Source organism: Sabethes cyaneus, chromosome 3 (assembly GCF_943734655.1).
Source record: "Sabethes cyaneus chromosome 3, idSabCyanKW18_F2, whole genome shotgun sequence".
Classification (NCBI taxonomy): domain Eukaryota; kingdom Metazoa; phylum Arthropoda; class Insecta; order Diptera; family Culicidae; genus Sabethes; species Sabethes cyaneus.
Window position 1 is genome coordinate 225557380 of NC_071355.1, and position 19628 is coordinate 225577007.

General features: G+C 40.4%; 1 protein-coding gene across 1 annotated transcript in view; it reads left to right on the forward strand.

The window, feature by feature from the left end:
* The first annotated feature begins 1312 nt into the window (after window positions 1-1312).
* The window catches only part of LOC128740801 (basic proline-rich protein-like), a 125079-nt gene continuing 106763 nt past the window's right edge, over window positions 1313-19628 (forward strand). The window contains exon 1 of the mRNA XM_053836366.1: window positions 1313-2257. Within this exon, the coding sequence (XP_053692341.1) occupies window positions 1313-2257 (945 nt within the window). The remainder of the gene's footprint in view (window positions 2258-19628) is intronic.

Below are 19628 nucleotides of genomic sequence, written 5' to 3' on the forward strand. Positions count from 1 at the left end.
CTTTGGGTAAAAATTTCAACCAATTTTGGCTACTTGCTATCGATAATTGATTTATTCTCTATGACAAATAACGCAATTTTAAGTTCCTCCTACCAATTTTTTGGTTGAAAAACTACTCAAAATCTGAGTTTGTACACTTTAAGGGCATTATGAGTAGTTTCAACCTAACTTTAACTAAATCCGACCAATTTACAGGTAGAATCATTTAAGAGTGTGGAAAATGTGTTTGTTTTTGTCAACACTCACGCGTTGACAGTTTGGTATGAGATTTTCTGTTAGTGCGAGCAGCCTACGATTTTTTTATCGCTGGCATCGCCAATGCCATTGTGGACTTCCTTGTTACCGAGCAGATAAACAAACAAGGTCCGGCTGTTCTGACAGAACAAAATGCTGCATCAACGCTTCAATCAGCGTTATTCTGACAGTTTTCCCATGGGTTAACTGTCAAAATGATTCTGACGGATGCGTTGACGCAGCGTTATGTTTTGGTTCTTAAACAGCATATTTGACGGCGTTTTGACAATGCTGAACATTACTTAAAAACTCGACAAATTAGTTTTTTGAAAACATCGTTATGCGTAAAGGGCCAAACAGAATGCTGCAACAGCGCATTCGTCAGTGTCAGTTTGACAGTAGATGGGAAAACTGTCAGAATAACGCTGACGGACGCGATGACGCAGCATTCTGTTTGGCACTTAAGACCCGTACCGGATATAATATACTACACTCAAAAAAATTGGCACGTCAAGTTTACATGAAAACATAGGTAATTCTCATCCATCACACTTTTCATGTAACATTCACGTGAATTATTGGTAACTCGCACTCATACTAACCAGTTTACGTGCGATCTCGGTAAATTTCATCAACTTTCCCATTTACTAGTACATGAAGTTCATGTAAGTTGCTGTACAGAAGTTTACATGATTTTTCACGTGGATGCGACGTGGCGATTCTTTTGAGTGTACTACATTTGTATATTGAAAACGATATAACTGACGATGCCAGCAGTAAAAGAAATTTCGTAGGCTGCTCGCTCTTACAGAAAATCACATGCCAAACTGTCAACGCGTGAGTGATAACAAAAGCAAAAAAATACTTCTCTCTCTTTTTTCCTCAGGCAAAACCCTGAACAATATCGATGTCAACGTTGACATCGCGAACCAAAGTGTATTCTCAATGTAAATTTTGCTTCGTCTTTTTTCTCTCTCTAGTGCACTGCTTAGTCCACTAGAAGCATTCTGCAGAGTCGCAGTCGTTTCAGTTGTGAGTGCTTATTTCGTGCCAGTGTATTTTTCCGAATCAATCCAATATGGGATCAACGTGGGTCGAACAGTATAGTAACTTACCGTTGCACGTTTATGAAAATATTTTTCAATACCTAAGCGTTCCGGAACGGTTGAATGCCTCGTTGGTGTGCAAAAGTTGGTCAACGGCTATATTCCAATCACGAAAGCTTCTCGCTGATATGCACGTAGCAGCGTGGCGTTATGACGACAACGACGACATGCAGCTGATGGGCGAGAGCAGTAGACCTTATCAGTATATAAAGTTTCCAGGCTGCACTGCTAGGGACGAACGGGAGGACTATGAGAAATTACGCAGCACGATCATGCGGCTTAACGATCGACATCACTTTCAAACAGCAAGGATAGAAGAGTTCTGCGTGCTTGAAATCTGGATCGGGCGCTGCATGCCAGACCTACGGCATTTAATCGTTAATATCACCTACATGGAATTTGAGCACGATCTCTGGCTTGATGCCTTCAAATTTTTCGCGAACCTCGACTCGCTTACGATGTGCTCCGCTTGGGACAAAATTATGCTTTCAGTACAGCAGCACTGTCGAAAGCTTACCAGATTGCATCTGATTGATTATACACTCAATACACATCTGGAGGATATACTCAACTTTCCAGAGCTCGAAGAGCTTATATTGAAAGAAATTACAACTTTTTCCAACGATGAAAGCAGGCTTACTTTGCCAAAACTAAAGCATTTCACTGCACAATTATCCGATCCTTTGGATGACGCGCCTTATTATTTTCACTTAGAACTACGCGCTCCTCAGCTGGAAACAGCAACTATGACGTACGTTGCTATGAATGCTATTACTATCGTCGAACCAAGCATCATCCAACCAGTAGTGCTGGATTTCACGGAACCTAGGCACCCCAACCCGGAACCCCCATTCTGGCAGAAAATGCTTAAGCAAATCTTAAATGTTCTGCCACCGTTAGAGACGTGCGCTTTGGCAGTAATATTCACGGATATCGCCTTGGTTTTTGGTATAATTCCGTTATATATTTATGATGTCTTCGACTTAAGCAGTTGGTACTGGATCTACGCGCATTGAACGAGGGATTCAATTGGGAGTAGGAATGTGTATGGCATCATCCAAATAGTATGTAGTTAAGAAATTGATTCCCAAGAAAATAAAAGTATCCAATAACAAAAATTAAATATTCTTCTATTTTCTGTACGAAATTTAACGTATTGTTCTGTTGAAGCGAGGGCAACTTGCCGTACCTAAATAACGTTAAACACTGTGTAGTATTAAGTAGAAAAATTGTAATTAGTTTCGTTAACTGAGAAACTGTTCACTTTTCGGTGCGTCATTGAGTATGGAACCCGGACTCGTAGGAAGTAAGTAATGCAGATATCGTTATGGTATTTTGTGACCGTTTATGCTAGGCCAGGTGCTTATTCGTTTTGACCCAGGTAAGGAACTATCATACCTACCTCAATCTTTTTTGCCAAACGCTACCTGTACTTCTAGTCTAGAGTGACCACATGCCATCCCAAATGTATGGAATGCGAATTTTCTTTCTCTTTCCTGTATACGCGTTGGATATGGATAGGCCGTCTGCTCGATTGGAATGACACTGACAGATAATGTTCCAATTTTGACATTGTCATCACACTGTATATAGTCACTCTATTCTAGTCTAGTGTTGTCGTCATGATTTTTCCAAGGGTCATGGGCAACGGCTTTTTAATCTGAACACTTTTTAATTTGAATCCCACTGGTTTGTACAACATGCAAATTGCAAATGGTTCAAATAACATAATCAACATGGCATCATTTGCTTCTGAGAACAACGCACGTTAGACATGATTTGTTCGTACTGTTCTAGTGTGTTTAAACTGTTTCACATTCCGTTTTTCCAACGATTCTGATAGACATTCGATCGGAGAATAAAATATTCGCTATTAATTGTGCCTTGCAGCAATTTTACGAGTCCTACGCAAATTCATGTTTTAATAATAATTATGCTGGAAATACATTCAAATACATTATTGAAAATATGCTTATTAAGCAAGGAGTGGTGTAGTGGGGAGGTAATAACAAAAAACTGATGGTTCAAATTGCCAAAATGGAAGCATATGTGGGACGTGCAGAAAATAACCACGCTAATAATTTTCGCGCGGGAGTCTAAAAAGGTGGAATCTCCGCAATAAGATTACCAACTAAATCAAACGGCCGAAACAATATCGAAGAGCAGGGCGACCCGTTCACACAGATTGCTGCACATTTAGGGTAGCCAGTTGTTCAAATTAAAAGCAAACCCGATTAATTTGCATGAGGACTCGTTCAAATTAGCGGGGGTCCACGGTACAAAACAATATCTCGCAAGCGACTGTTAATCCACATAAGGAGAAAGACTTTCGTCACTGAACAAACTTACTAACTTACTTATATGTCCAAGTCCGCCGGTTTGACAGAACAAAGGGATGAAAGCAAAGATCTCCACTGCTGACGGTTACCCGCCATGGCTTTTACCTGTCGCCAGGACAGATTCTCGTCTACAGCCCGGATGTCGTTGGCTAAGCTGCGTCGCCATGAGCCTCTGGGTCTGCCTCTTCTACGCTGTCCTTGTGGACTCCAGTCGAGTGCTTCTCTCCAGACCTCGTTCGCTCCTTTCCTCAAGGTGTGTCCGATCCACTTCCACCTGCGTTCACGAATTTCTGTGGCTATCGGTCTTTGCTGACATGGAGTTCCTCATCGGATATCCAGTTGTCAGGTTACCAGGCATGAATGATCGTAGGCACGTAGTTGAGGAATACCTTACAGAGTACTTTGCGAGTAATACAGAGCAATGTGATGCCACGTCAGTTACCGCATTCAGTTAGGTCTCCTTTTTTAGGGACTTTGACCAGTATGCCCTGCATCCAGTTTACCGGAAAAGTTTCGGTCTCCCATATATTGCTGAAAAGCTAATATGCATCACCTAGGCTGACCAAGATGGGTCAGCTTTGAGAATTTCGGTTGAAATGCAGTTTATACCTGGCGCTCTATTGGATTTCATGCTCTTAGTGGTTGCTTCAATCTCATCGATGCATATCAAAGCGATGGCACCCCTGAGTGGAGGCGACTAATTCGTCGCACTGTTGGCGTCATACGCTGCTGGTTTTGTTGGTCTCTGACATTTGAAACTCGGAAGAGTTGTTCAAAATGTTCAGTCCAACGGTCAGTCAGTACCTGACCAGCTCTGTCCTTTAGCGGCATATTTGTATTCCTCCTGGCGCCACTAGTTCGACGAGAAATATCGTACAAAAAACGGATATCACCATTGGCGGCTGCGGTTTCCCCTTGTTCGGCAAGGGAGTTAGTCCAGGCTCTCTTGTCCCGCCTACGAGTAGGTTTAACAACCCACTCCAGTTCGGCGTATCGTTGACGGGCAGCTGTCTTAGCCGATCTTATGTTTCCAAAACTTATGTTGCCAAAATCGAAACCGTGCCAAAATCGAGACCCTTTTTCGATTTGAAAAAATTTAATGTAAATGCTTTAGAAATTGACTAAATATCATTAATCAACGATTGCAACCATTTTATGTTTAAAAAGTCCGCCAATTGCTATCCGTCCGGTGCAAATAAGTTGATGACACCCTGCGGTAAGACGTAGTCCTACGGCAATAAAAATATTGTTCGAAACCTCATAACTTTTTTTCATGAACATTCTGAGGGCATCATTTTTTCGTCATTTTAAGCATGTATACAGAAACTGGTTGATATTTAAGCATATTTTTGTAAGTGAAATAGCTTGTGTTGCCTAAAACGAATACTCTTGTTGCCAAAATCGAGGCATGCCAAAATCGAACCATGCCAAAATCGAACCATGCCAAATTCGAAATCCAACTGTATAAGCAAACGTGAAACTAGTTGACTAGAATATACTCGATGGTCAAAGTGTAAAGTCGAGTTTGCTTTCCGCTCCGGATAAATCCGGTAATTAAAATACTATATTAGCTGCTTAATATCACTTCAACTGGCATATACTAAACATTTAATAAATACATGATAATAGGCAAAGATTAAATTTCGACAATATGCAGATTGTCAAATGAAAACGTAGTAAAAATCAGAAATGAAAGAATATAGTATAGAGATGTAGTGTATAAGATGAAGTTGCTCCGGATGACACTAGTTGTTAGGGTAGACTAGGTGCCTCTATGTTATACAGATTCCTATAAGACACGTTTTGTGTCGTAATCGTGTCGTATTAGAAAACAGCATAGAAAAAAACGTTACCGTTTAAATGCGATGCACATCCCCTGACGGTGGTCTTGAATAGCGGGTTTCCTCTCACTTGTTAGCGATACCGTTACCAATTTTCTTCTTCTTCTTCTTCAATCTTCTTTTCAGCTCACAAATTCGGCTGATAGACGTCGACCGTTTAGTGCTACCATCAAGAGGCATCTTTTGCCACTTGCATAAGCACTCGACGGACATTTTGTTTGCTAACACCGCAGGCCTATATTCACCACTGCACTAAATCACGCGCGATCACGCGTTGCAATTTTTCCCCGGTAGCTTACTTAACTTTTCTGAACAGGTTGGGAATCGACGAATCCCAATTCACACGCGATCATTAGCGAAACCAGTGGGACAATATCATTCGACGGAAATCACTAGATAATTCTATACTACACGGCGAGAGACCATAAACGACCGCGACGCGACGAACCCAGAGCACTTTTACAAAATAACAAAAAACCTGTCACCGACTTGGTTGAATTTGGCTTTTCCTAGCCACTTGTATGGTGCGCGCGGAAACAAGAACGGAGCAAAAGACCATGCGGCTTGATTGAAGATCGATTCAAGACTGCCTGTGAATGTCTGCAAACGATCGCCTAGAATCCTCTCATCCGATCCGCTGGTCATGTTCGCTGAATTAGAAGACGTCTTTTGCATGACAAAATAACGGCACTTTTCTTGCTGTTCGTGCTGCCACACGCACACAACGGTGATTGCTTCGATCGTGGTTCTGTTTCCGAGCATCGAATGCCGAGTCAGTGTCGAAATTTGCTAATCAGGCATTGGGAAACTAAGCTCTATTTAACTCTACATCTATTTACAATACATGGTACGTTTACCAATAAAAAACAAAATAAATTAGGGGAAGATGGTATAATGTGCTACCCGAATAAATAGATATACCGTGACCGCTCCTAATTCTGCGCATTTTTCTTTATATAAGTATTTTTTAACGATGTACATTACTATGATCATTGCGTTATTTTGTTATAAATGTCTGTTGAATATTACGTCATTATTCACAAACGGGTCATAATATTTGAGAGCGAAATAATTTAACGTGAAACTGATAGTATTTTAGATGGCAGAAAACATCGTCGTTAGCGCCAACGCTAAGATTGTCCTTCTAGAAAATTAACAAATTTATGATCGAAATTCTTTGCAATGATCAAATTACCCAGCATAATTAGAAAGAATAATTAATTTTAGTTATGTTTTAGACAAAAAGAGTGATTGCATGCATTGCTTTCCTTAGAAAATTGCGATGCAAAAATGCGCAGATTTAGGCACAGATTTTTTATTCATGTTCCAAATTCTGCACAGTAATGTATCCTACGAAGAAATCGCGAAAGAATACGCAATCTCACCCAAATGGCTGAGGTATAGAGGCATGAAAATACAAGTAGAATCTTTAACTTGCATGGATTGGAATCCTATGCTGTGTCTCGGGGTTCGAACATACGAGCGCCAATTCATGAAACCATGTCTTCTATTTTTTTTTTAATGTCCAACCTCATGGGGCTGTCAGAGAGTGGGGAAGTGGTTTCTATATGAAAACACAATTTTTAGTATTAGTCTAAAGTGTAATGTTCAGTATGCAGAAAACCCAAATCAATTCGCCCATCACGTTATCGAGAATAAAATATTTAAAATGAGGCAATCAAAATGATAACAATATTCCTTTGCCACCCGAACAGCACAACAAGACCGGATCATGGATTTAATTATCCCCCTACAAAATTATGGTAATGTAATGACTAATGCCGGATTTGTTGGTGTGCTTTCAGCGTATAAAGACATAAACAGCATGGCAGGAGTATTTGTTTTCACTTTTTGAGTGCGCAAAATTAGGAACAAACATGCGCAGAATTAGGAACATGGACAAGAGTGCGCGATCGGTTAATGCAGGCTTTCGCCTCTCGTCGATCTTCCTCCAAGTTTCATCCGAGATCCATCAAACGGCGGACGTCGTAACGACATTTCTCCTCTCGCCGTTGGACACATACGATGCGCAAACGTATCTCAGCGATAACAAGATGATGGTCGAATGCAATATCAGCGCTGCATTTGTTGCGTACATCAAGAAGGCTCCTTCGCCATTTTCGGCTGATGCAGATGTGGTCGATTTGGTTTTCTGTTCGGCCGCTGCGGGAAACCCACGTGGCTTTATGTACTGGTCTATGGGGAAAGAGCGAACCACCAATGATCATGTTGTTTTTACCACAGAATTCTGTAAACATCTCCCCGTTTTCGCTGATCTTTCCTAGGTCATGACGTGCCATGACGCGTTCAAGGTCTGCGTTGTTTGAGCCGAGCTTCGCATTGAAATCGCCCAAGTGGATTTGGATGTACCCCTTCGGGATTTTCTCAATCACGCTGTTCACCTGGCTGTAGAAACTCTTTTTCTCCTGCAGGTCGGTAGCATCTGTTGACGCGTCGATTTTTGGTTGGGAATTTCTCCGTATTCGTCAAAGTGGCGCTTTTCAACGAAAGGACAGAAATGCCCAATTAAAAATACTCACCTGTTATGGGTTATAAATTGGGAATGTCAATAATAGACGGTACTAGTGTTCAGGCAAAATGTACGTGACGATAATTTTTAATGGTTTTTCTACCAAGAGCTACGTCTGCTTATCTGTGATGAGAGCATGGCTGAAATATGAAAAAAAAGAACGAGGAGACGGCGTAAAAAGACGACAAACATTCACAGAAAAGACGACAAATAAGTGATGAAAAAATGTTAAAAATTTGATGAATACTTGACGAAATGGTAAAAAAATTAAGACAGAAATAACGTAAAAATACTATGAAAAGACAGTCAAAAACTGCTAAATGTACTAAACTAACAACAACAAAAAATAAAAGAAGGTATCTGCACGTTCAAAAACAACGGAAATATGACCGAAAGACTACCCAGCAAACCACAAATCGTATAATAATGTATGAAAATTATCTTAAATATCGCTAAACAAACTCGAACTCGTACATAAAGCTTAATAAAGCGCACCCTAGTTTACATTTATTCGTACAAAAAGATGGTAACTGATTCACATGCGATTTTTATCACAGAATTGTATAGCATTACGGAACTAATCATGTTGAGTCGGATTACATCGTATACAAATACTTATGAATGTGAATTATTTTCGTATAATCTGCAGTACGTATATCGCCTCCAAAATAGTACGCATATGCCAGTTTCGTGCATCTAATGCGATTTTTCTAGATATATATCGGTACATATTTCATATTTGTTACTTTGATATACGTACGAAAATGTTTGCGGGGTACGAAAGAACGATGAATAGATAACATTTCTGTTATCTTGACAAAAATCGCATGACGATACAAAGTAGAAAAGTGACGGAAAGTCGAAAAAAGGCAACACGACGATAAAAGATTATGAAAATATGACAGAAACACTTCGAAGAGATGACAAAATGATGCCCGATGAAAAAAAAAACGCCAAATCAACAACACAAAACACGATAAAACCAGCGAAAAGCCGCCGACAAAAGCAGCAAACAATTTCAAAACCAGACTTCTAGGAACAGACGACGAAAATGCGATGGAAAATGGTAAAAAGACCATGGAAAGACGCCAAAAATACGACAAAACTATGAAAAAATTACGAAGAGTGGGAAACAAAGAGATGACAAACAGACGCTTAGAAAGGGGTCGAAAAGACAACAATAAGATGACGAAAATAGGATGAAAGAACGATGAAAAAGCAGAAAACAGTCGACAAAAAGATATCGGAGAAGCGACAGAAAGACAAAGGAAATACGGATGAAAAAGTAATGACAAGTAATGATGGTGAAAAACGAGAATATATGTCATAAATGACAACAAAAAAACAATAGAAATACTATAAATATATGCAGAAAAGGCGATGAACAAACGATACAGGGTGCTCCACCTTTTATGTCGGTATGAAAACATTGAATAACTTTCAGAAAAAACAACCGTTTTCTATTAGTAATTAGTATTCTCTTGGTTTACTTTTTGAAAACAATATCAATTAAGAGATCACCTTTATTAAAAATTACAAATTGACTCCTTTATTCCGCGTTTTTCATTACCTTTTTGAGCATCTCGGTCGGGTGTTATAGCGTCGATTTCCGTACGAATATTTGCCTTGAGCTCGTCAATAGTTTGTGGCTGGTTGGCGTAAACCTTGTTTTTCGGCTAACCCCACAAAAAGAAGTCCGGAGGGGTTAAATCAGGTGATCTGGGTGGCCAGTCAATATCGCCTCTTTTTGACAACAGACGTCCCGGAAATTTTCGTTGCAGAAATTGAATTGTAGAACTCGCAGTGTGGCAGGGTGCACCGTCCTGTTGAAACCAGTAACCTTCTAGACCTTTTCCGCGCATTCGTGGGCAGACATAATGAGCCAACATCCGCCGATATCGATTTCCATCGACAGTTTCACAAAACTGTTGGGTCCTGAGCAACATTCTCCCTCACTGCTCCAACCAGTTCATTGGAACGTCTTTGATGAATGGCGTGTTAACGATCTCCTACTGTCCCGTGCTCAAAAAAATTCAACACGAAATGACGAATAGAATTGTCAGATGGTGCCTTTTTGCCGCGAACGACTATTTTCGATGTTCACTATTTCAGCGCGTTCTTTCGGTGTAAAGCGATACATGGCGAAAATTGTACTGAAATGGCATTTCCAAAACATATCTAATGAAAGAAATCGGTTGGTAAATGTGAAAGTTATACAGCGTTTACATACCGACATAAAAGGTGGAGTACCCTGTATGTAGAGACGGCAAAAAGACGACAAAAAGACGCCATCAAGAGTAATCAAAAACGCCACAAAAGATGGTAAAAATGAGAGCAAATCGGTGAAAAGAGAAACAGATGACGAAAAGATGCCTGAAAATCGGATGTTTAAAAAGCGGCAAACGACTAGACTGACGAACGACTGACTCTTCTCAGGCGAAGAAACAGGCCACTCTTGCGAATTAATAAAACCCGGAAAATTGCCCTCAAACCAAACCAGTGTAGCTTTCGCCTGGTGAGACGGTGCAAAATCTTTTTGGAAGCAGTATGGTGCATTCTTGTGGTGTGTTTTTTGTTTGTTTTGAAGCTGGAAAGTAAATGGTTCTTCAAAACATTATCGACATAATATTAAGTGTTGATTTTAATACCAGGCTCAGTGAACAGTAATGGAACCTTCACAGTTTTGGAGAAACATCCCCCTCCCATTACCCTGGAAACATTTGGGAACCTTTTAACAGCCAGTTTGTCTCCACCGGCCGGTAGTATAATTGGATAACGCACTCTACGCGTGATTGAGAGTTGTGGGTTTAAGCCCCACCTGGACAGTCAATCATTTTTCAAAGTTTGCATATAATTTTTCCCAGTTCTTCCAATGTTCGTTCGTCACAAAAACACATTTACTTCCTCATATGAAATTCAGTCGGATATGATTTTTTTCTTTTCTCAACTTATCATAAGCTCTAATAATATAAAATATAGTTTGTCATTTGCTGGCAAACGTTTTGAACGTCTACTGACTAGTTCCGATTCATAACAACCCAAAAGCTTGCCAATAAGGCAAATCACCCATGCCGGTTGGATAGCCAAACAAGGAACAAAGTAACACCGCCCGCCTCTGCTCTGGCAACTGGCAACAATTTCTCGGGAGCAATGAAGTCGACCCGGAATCAACGACCCGCAGCCTTTTTGCATCGACGAAACTCAACTACTCTGCTGATGCAAAGTGGTTTGGATCCTATTACGTGCACTCTCGGCCCGTTACGTTGAGGCAAACGGCGATGATAAACATTTTACTGCTGATAGCAGTCGGAATAGAACCGCTACCACTGCTGCCCGCTACCAGCTACCAGCGAGCCAGGGAGTGTGTGGCCTTGTTTGTGCTTCGAGGTAAGCTTATAGGTGATACAAAGCCACCTCTGCCAGTGCCAGAGCCAGTAAAGGTCTGCCTCGGATGGCACGCTGGTTGGTAGATACAGTATTCAGGCCAAAGGTTGTAATGCTTGACTGCCGATATTTACCGTCGTCGTTCTCCTATATGTGCAGGTATGAAATCGATTCATACCGAGCTTGAACCACTCGATCAAACAAAAAAAAAAAAATAACACACATAGGAGGGCCAAGGAGTGAGGAGCTGGTGATTCAAAGTAAGTTAACTTAGTTGGAGGGCAACTTCCGGCAGGAAGGTCTCGATTTGCGAGCAAGATGAAATAGTGAACGATGTTTTGTGCTGAAATCCGTGTGCCGTGCAGCGCAGTTATGATCGATGGTTCGAGGAGCTGTACGTTTGGTAAAATGTTTCACATTGCACAAAAGCAGAAAAGATGGATGATTTCAATTTATGGTGAGAGTTTCTCCCTTGAATGGGATCCTATCTTATGAGCCGAAGGGTTTGCCTTTGCTTATCTCAGTTTCGAGAAAGTATTTACAGTTTTGGTTTATGTTGCAGTGCAGTGAGTATCGCTGGTAGTGATTCACGGCGACTTCAAACTTCAGCGATTGGATTATTTGTTGATTTGTTATAACACATTTTACGACTTTTCGGGTTCAAAATTAATGGCCACATACTCGCTTAGTTCATGACAGATGAGAGATTGTAATGCGAAGGACCGCTCTCATAATTACAATAATTGGATTGATGATTAGTCTTCCCCGGAGATTTTCCGATAATGTTCTTGCTTACGACTTAAATTTATCGCTGGGGTGTAGTTTATTGGACCTACGGAAAGCAAATTGTCTGCTTCGCTAGAAAAACTTTCGTGCATGTGCAAGCAATATAGAACGTTATATTTCCAGTAAATCTTTTTTATTAGTCCATCCCCTTCTTCAGTCAATATTAGCGTTTGCGATGATTTGTGCTAATATAATAGGAGAAAAATGAATTATTCACCCATCGATTATTTCCCCAACATAACCTTTTTGCGCACAAAACATTTTAAGACAAAAGAAGCTGTTTGCTGGTGAATCAAAACTAAATATTGGTCGAAAATACAAACTTCTCTGAACCGCCAACGCCTGCCAAGGATCAAACGACAAATTAAGGAAAATTCAGCTAAAATTTCAATTCACTAATATCGCCGAAAATTTTCTCATTGAACGTACCACCCACGAGCATCAAGAGGCGAACCGACCGTCTACATGTTCACAATGAAGCCAGCAACTTTGTACATCCGGAACCAGCGAAGGCATGTGCGGGCTGTTGTTAGCGACGAATTGGATACTTCTCTCGACAGGATGAACCTTCATAATTTGCACGAAGCCTCTCGCCTCCCATTGTTTCACCTTTCACTTACTGGCGGCGCGTAGAATCTACTTTTCAGTTCGAACGTTATCGTGTCGCTTCTAGGATACCGAATGCTTGCGTTAACGGATACAGTTTGGAATTTGTACACGGCTTGATCCGGAGAAGCTGTACGAGAACGTCCGCTTTAGGACTAAATAGCCGGGCCCTAATGTAATTTATCAAACCAACGTTCTTGGTATTTGCCGGAGTTCGGTTGGGTGTGATTGTTTGGTAGGATTCAGGCACGACTGTGAATGGCCCAGTGATTCCCTGGCCTGGAACTAAAGCCGACCGCTGCCGCCGCCGCCGCCGCCATTGGTCGATTCCGGATAAGCGCGTCGAAATGCGTGCCCCGGGAAATGATATTATCTTGGTTTGTTACACATCGCAGCATTTAGAGGGCTGTGCTATCGTTGTTAATTTATAGGGAAAAGTTTACCTTCCACCGAAGCTGCTATCAATATTCGATGAGTACGTGCTTGTATGTTCAACCGGGAAAACATTAAAGTACGTACAATGTATTCGCTGTTTATTTAATGTTTTGCAAAGTGCCATGTAGTCAAACGAGTTTGATTAATAGTGCAGTCGTTGGTTTGTGTGCCGAAGATTTGCATAACGCAGTACGGTAAGTCATACGACAGCGTTAGTAATTCATGGTTGATTGCGTGCTTAAATTGGCGAAAACAACAAACTAACTATTAACAGTGAACAAATCATTGTGCTTTTGGTATTAAACTCCGTTTTAAATTGTTTCTTTTCAGAAATCTGCTGCTGGACGCTCGCTCAATAATAACTTATTGGTAAGTACTAATTTAATGGTACTTTTAGATTCTTTTGAGCTGCTTGGAAGTACTTCCGATACAAGTGAAACGAATAAATCCTCGAAAATGATTGTTTTCGAACATTTTTCTTGGCTAGCTCACGTTTTCCCAAACATTCTTTCCCGCAACTAACTTTCTCCGAAATACGCTGCTATAAATCGATTTCTTTATTACCAAACCAACGATATTTATCTGTTCGCTCCTTGTGCCACACTCTGGCAGCAGTGGTTCGCCTTCCAAAACGATTCGGTACGAAGGGAACGTTTCCAACCACGAAACGAGTTTTGTGGTATAGGACGAAAATAAAAAAACAGCCAGCCCGAATAATGCATTGGTCCCACAAGCGCGATTCATCACGTCGCGTCCGAGGCTTTAAGCTCTCACGTCCGATTTTGATAAACAAATAGCGCGCAGCTTCCCGGGGCTCGGGGATGGCCAAACCAGATTGTGTGCCCGCGCATACATCGTTGTGGCTTTCGGCAAGGTTTCAGTGCTTTGCCGGCGGGGACCGAATATGATGGGCTTTAAAATTAAAGAACGCCCCTAAATTTTATTCCGAAATTTCATCCCTAACTTTTAAAGGTTTACAGTCAATTGCCGGAGTTTCCATTCTATTCGCGAAATGAACCTGTTAAGGTAACGAAAAAACCGGAGTCTACCCCAGAGCGGCGTTCCATTCATTATGAATGAAGCAGAATGAAATCAATTTTTCAATCGCTGTACTGTCTGTCTTGCAGTCCTTTTTATTGCTGTAATTTACTTCTTACGAATTCGGTGTGACACATTAATCATCGTGGGCGGGTACTTTTGTTTGGTGGATTGAATATTTTAAAAAAGCTTTTCATCGCCGTTCGTGCCAAGAATGCCACACCCATTTTATCATTACTTTTTTCTGCGTACATCGGTAATGGTATTCCATCACATCCAATTGACGATTCAGATTGATTACAAAGTAGCACAAAATTGTGCTGGAAATGATCTACTGTGTGAACATGATAGTATTTTACCAAAGCAACGTGGTATTGATTTTCACCGTAGTTTGGAATAAATTAGCAACATTACAAAATACCACCGGTTTTTGAGACCGGTATAATTTGATGTCATCTGAGTTTGAAAAAAGTAAAGTTCTTTTGTTATTCGGTTTTGATATAAATAGAGCAACAATTTTGTTACAGAATTTTTTTCTTGACTTGATTTTCTTTACTGTTTAGAAAAATTTAATGTTGGTATTTCAATTTTTCAGAAACTACAGAAACACATTTTGACATCAAATATGAATCAATGACTGAAAAGCGTTTGATATGTTAGTAGGTTTAATTCTAATTCCCGTCGTAGTAAGTAAAGCCATTCTAATTTTCATCATTTGTTGGATGGATTTAATGAATACTCCAAAAGTTCTTGGGCTGATTTGACTAAAACACACTTACCTTCCGACCCGTGAACTTTGAAATCACTTTAAAAACGATTATTAAAACATATTATTGAAATTACGCAACTGACTTTATTTCTTAAATTCGTCGTACCGTTTTAAAATCCGTCATTCAAAATTTTTCATCGTCTGAACTAAAAATCACAACAATATTTACGAAGCTAACGCGAATGTGTTTGTGTAGGGCGGCATGACAAATGTTATTCTGCAAAATTTCTGCAGGTCAGGCAAGTTTTCCTGGCTGTAGAATAACGACAATGCCTTGCATGAGTTATTTTCATTTACGAGTGACGGAAATTAAAACGATTAGTCGACATTTTCTTCTTCGTCGCACGAAAAAACGTAGAAAATTGGGCTGGTAGGACTTCTTTAATGATAAAAAGCATTTAAATAGCTCTCAGCTCACTTTGATTAATCGAGACAACAAACTAAAATATTAGGGAATAACTAGTTTTGCATTATGTATCATAAAAATGCTGATATTTTTAATAATTTGTGTTGAATAGGACGGGAATAGGCAATTACGACGAAGCAGCAACATACCCTAGTCTATGAAAATATTTTTTTTATTATGGGTTTAGCGACACGGAATCATGCCTCAAACCTTTATTTTAAGCGCTGCTTTGAAATATATCTCTAATTACGGTTATGTAAAATGATTAATAGATAGAAATATGATGCCTCGGAACGGCTGACAAAATTGAGTCATGACACTCACTGGCACTATTGCAGTGCACATTTGACGCCAACTGTGCCGTGCATCCGGCATCCGGCATCCGTCCGCTAATCCCATAATCCGACTGTCAAATGTTTGCGAATCAATGAATGTGATCATGGTGAGGAGCCAATCTAAAGCTGAAAATAATGAAAGTTACAATGTGAAAAAAAACAACGCGCTTCAGGTGTACGCGGTGGGACTGGCATTATCGGATTATCGAGTCGCCAAAATAACGAGGTTTGAAGTAGCAAAAACTAATCGGTAGGTACTGCAGGTCACAAAATAGCTAGCACAAATAGGGTCACAAACCGCACTACCGCCGATTCAGACATGCCAGGAGGAAATTAAAAACTACAAGGTATACAGCCCAAAGGGTTGTACGAAAGGGTGACGTAGGACTATGTTAGATCATTAGATCAAAGACTAATGTTAACTGCATTTCTGGCATAAGTATGTTTATAAGAATATTTGAGTGCCATTATTTAAGTGAATGTTTAAAAGAGAAAAGCGAAATAGTCATATTCAATTCTTCATTGAATGCAATGGTGGCTGTGAAAATACGTGAACGGGGTTCATAAGTACAACGTCTGCAACCATTGAGACATAGAGATTTCTTTTAAAAATCCCTTGTGTGCATCATAAAGGTTGAAATCTTAATGAATGACCAGCTCACAGGTTATTGTATTAAATATGATTACGCGTAGCTTGACATGTTTCAATAATCTTACTTTAACTCGTTTGTGGCCTTTAAAAGGGCCATTGGTTACAAATAACATTAAAGTCAAAGCACGTTCATCGCAAATATGTGCTTCTCTTTTGACATGAATGGCAACAGGCACGTACGTTTGCGGCGTCGTTTCACTGTCTTTTGCTACGAGAAGGTTTTGCTAGTTTACTTTCACAGCTTACCGCTAGTTACATAGCAGAAAATATGGCACATACGAAAAAATTTCTGATTTATTTGTACCAGAGTCCTTATTTTCTTACCACAGGGGTGAGGGGTTTCAAACGATCATAAAATTAATTCATGCCTCTAAAAACCCTCACATGCCAAATCTAGTTTCATTTGCTTAATTAGTTCTCGAGTTTTGGGGAAATTTGTGTTTCATTTGTATGAAAGCCTCCCCTCTTAGAAGGGGAAGGAGTCTCGGTACACCATAGAAAAAATTCTTACCTCCAAAAACCCCCACATGGCGAATTTGGTTCCTTTTGCTTGATTAGTTTTCGAGTTATGAGGAAATTTGTATATTATTTGTATGGGAGCCCCCCTTCCTAAAGAGGAGAAGGGAACCAGACGAAGGTTCCATTCCCATGCGTGGTTAGTCATATGCTGATGTAGTCTCTAGAAACACACTTCCATTGCATTCAGTTGTAGCAACTTATTTATGACTATTTCTGGTTATTAATAGGTTACAGTAACTAAAAGCAATGGACGTGTGCTGCTTGAGCTGTCTTGTAGAGTAATACAGATACCCAAGGTTAAGTTCTGTTCGTAAACTTTCAATATCATAGCAGATGTGCCTCAAGGAAGCATCCTGGGACACATTCTATATAGCATATATCAGATATCCCATGCTTCCCGGGAGGTGGCATATTATCATAGTTAGCGCGCGAGACAACGATCGTGTGCCAAACGCCGCGTCAAACTTCGGAGAGGTACGTATGCTCTGATAGACTATCGCGAGCTGAAAAATTGTGATTGATTCGACTAAAACCCTGACTATCCTGAAGGGTGTCCCACATCAAAATCCGTTCCGGAAAAAACGCTGTAGAAAATTATCTATGCGACCGATTCTGTTCAAACATTCAGACAATAAAATTTAACCCATTAGAAAGCTTTAGGCATATTTATTTCATTCAACTTTAATACCATAACCGTATGCTCGCTTAAGGTTCTGTACAATATCCGGCAGTCAGAAACCCATCTGGCTGCAGTCCGAAACCCAACTGATTGCAGCGAAAAACCTACTTTTTCTTCATGTTAAATTTGACCTCCTTGGGATGCTTTCGTAGTGTCTGCATCATAACAGTCCAGTATTTTTCGATGGGCCTTAGTTCCGGTGCGTTGGGGTTGGGGAGATTCATGTTCTTGGGTACGAAAGTTACCCCGGTGCACCCGATGGCTTCGTACCACTCCCGGACGTCTTTTGAATAGTTGCACGAAGCTAGATCCGGCCAGAAGATCATAGGGCCCTCGTGTTGCTTCAACAGACGCTTCTGTAGATACTCTTTGAGGTAGATCTGCGAGTATACAGTCCCGAACGGCGCACCCGTTGGCCACATAAGCAGATCGCTTGCCAAATCATGTATTTCTTGGTAGACTTTGAAAATTTCTGCTGTCTTACTTCCTCTGGAACATCAAACTTCCCAAGTAACAATCTGGGTTTTTATTACACTCTCATGATGACATTTAAGACCAAAATTGGTCATGAAAAGCGTTATAAGAGTACAATAAAACTCACATTGTTGCTATGATTGTGCTGGGCGGTGAAGAACAATAGCTCTGGAAACTGTCAAAAGTCGGCCTTGACGTAAGTCTCATCATCCATGATGACTGATGAGTCAATGAGACTTCGTCAGAGTGTACACGTTTCCGGGTCCGTGACATTCCCACCGTATTTTGTCATATTTTGCAGTTGACAAAAGAATGGTGGTCTGTAGTAAGGAGGGAAGGTTCAAACACAGAGAACAGATTAACAGGCTCGAAGGAAGTAATCGATTTTTTGTGTGCAAAATTTGTCGGTAGCGCGCTCCAGAAATAGTTTGCCAAACGCATAAAAATATATCCATGTACCTTAATCAATATTTTTTTGTGCTGGAGTTACATAGCAGCGATGGCAGCGACATCAATATTTAGTTTGCCACTTACTGCTCGAGGGGTGCCCATTTGAAGGATTACTCGTAGATTACATAAAAACCCCTTACACACTTTTTGTCAATTACCTGGTAGTCTGTTCTCTGTGGTTCAAATATCTAAAGGGGACGAGTCTCTCTTGGATTTTGACTGTCAGCAGTCAAAGTGTCTGAAAGGATAAAGGGGGGGGGGGGGGTTGGTTTCAAAATAGGAAAACAGGCTTTGTTTCTTTTTCATCGCAGGGATTTTCGAGGAAAAAACAGGTGTATAACAGATGACTAGAATCTAATGAAAAGTAAACTAAAACGCTATATTTACGGAAGTAGGCCATAATGCAACTTGGAAGTTGTAAATCGAAACTTTGGATGAATTTTTAATAAAATTTTCGATAATGCCATCTACAAAGTATTCGCGAAGACTCAGTTTGAATTTGACGCAGGCATTCTCTTTGTCGCTTAGCAAGATGATTCTCAGCGCTAAAATCGCAAATTGAAATAATTTAACTTTCATTTTATAAATTTCACGTCAAACAGTTGTTAGCTGCTTTGGGCGAGACAAATAAAATAAATTCTATTTTGTAAATAAACTTTCCCCTAAGCCCTTTGCAAAGGCCAATATTAGCTTGGATTACTATTTTTTTGTGTCAGCCAATGTGGATACAACTAACTGCAAATTCGGATATTCAGGCAGCAAACCAAGGCCTTAGTCCCTAGTCAGCTTAGTCGGAGAAGAGAAAGTTTATGCCCATGACGGCCGGTAGTAGCATCCAACGGAACACTGCCTTGGTTGGAAACATACGTGCAATCGCAAAACGTAGGACACAGTAGGACACATACACACACACGTTCAAGCGCACAAACCTGGCCCGAGGATGGCTTATTTACTTTAGTGTCATCACACAATTATGTCTTCATTTTGCCGCCATTCTTCGTCGCGGCCTAGTTGACTTGTCAGCGAAAAACCTTGCCAATGTAAG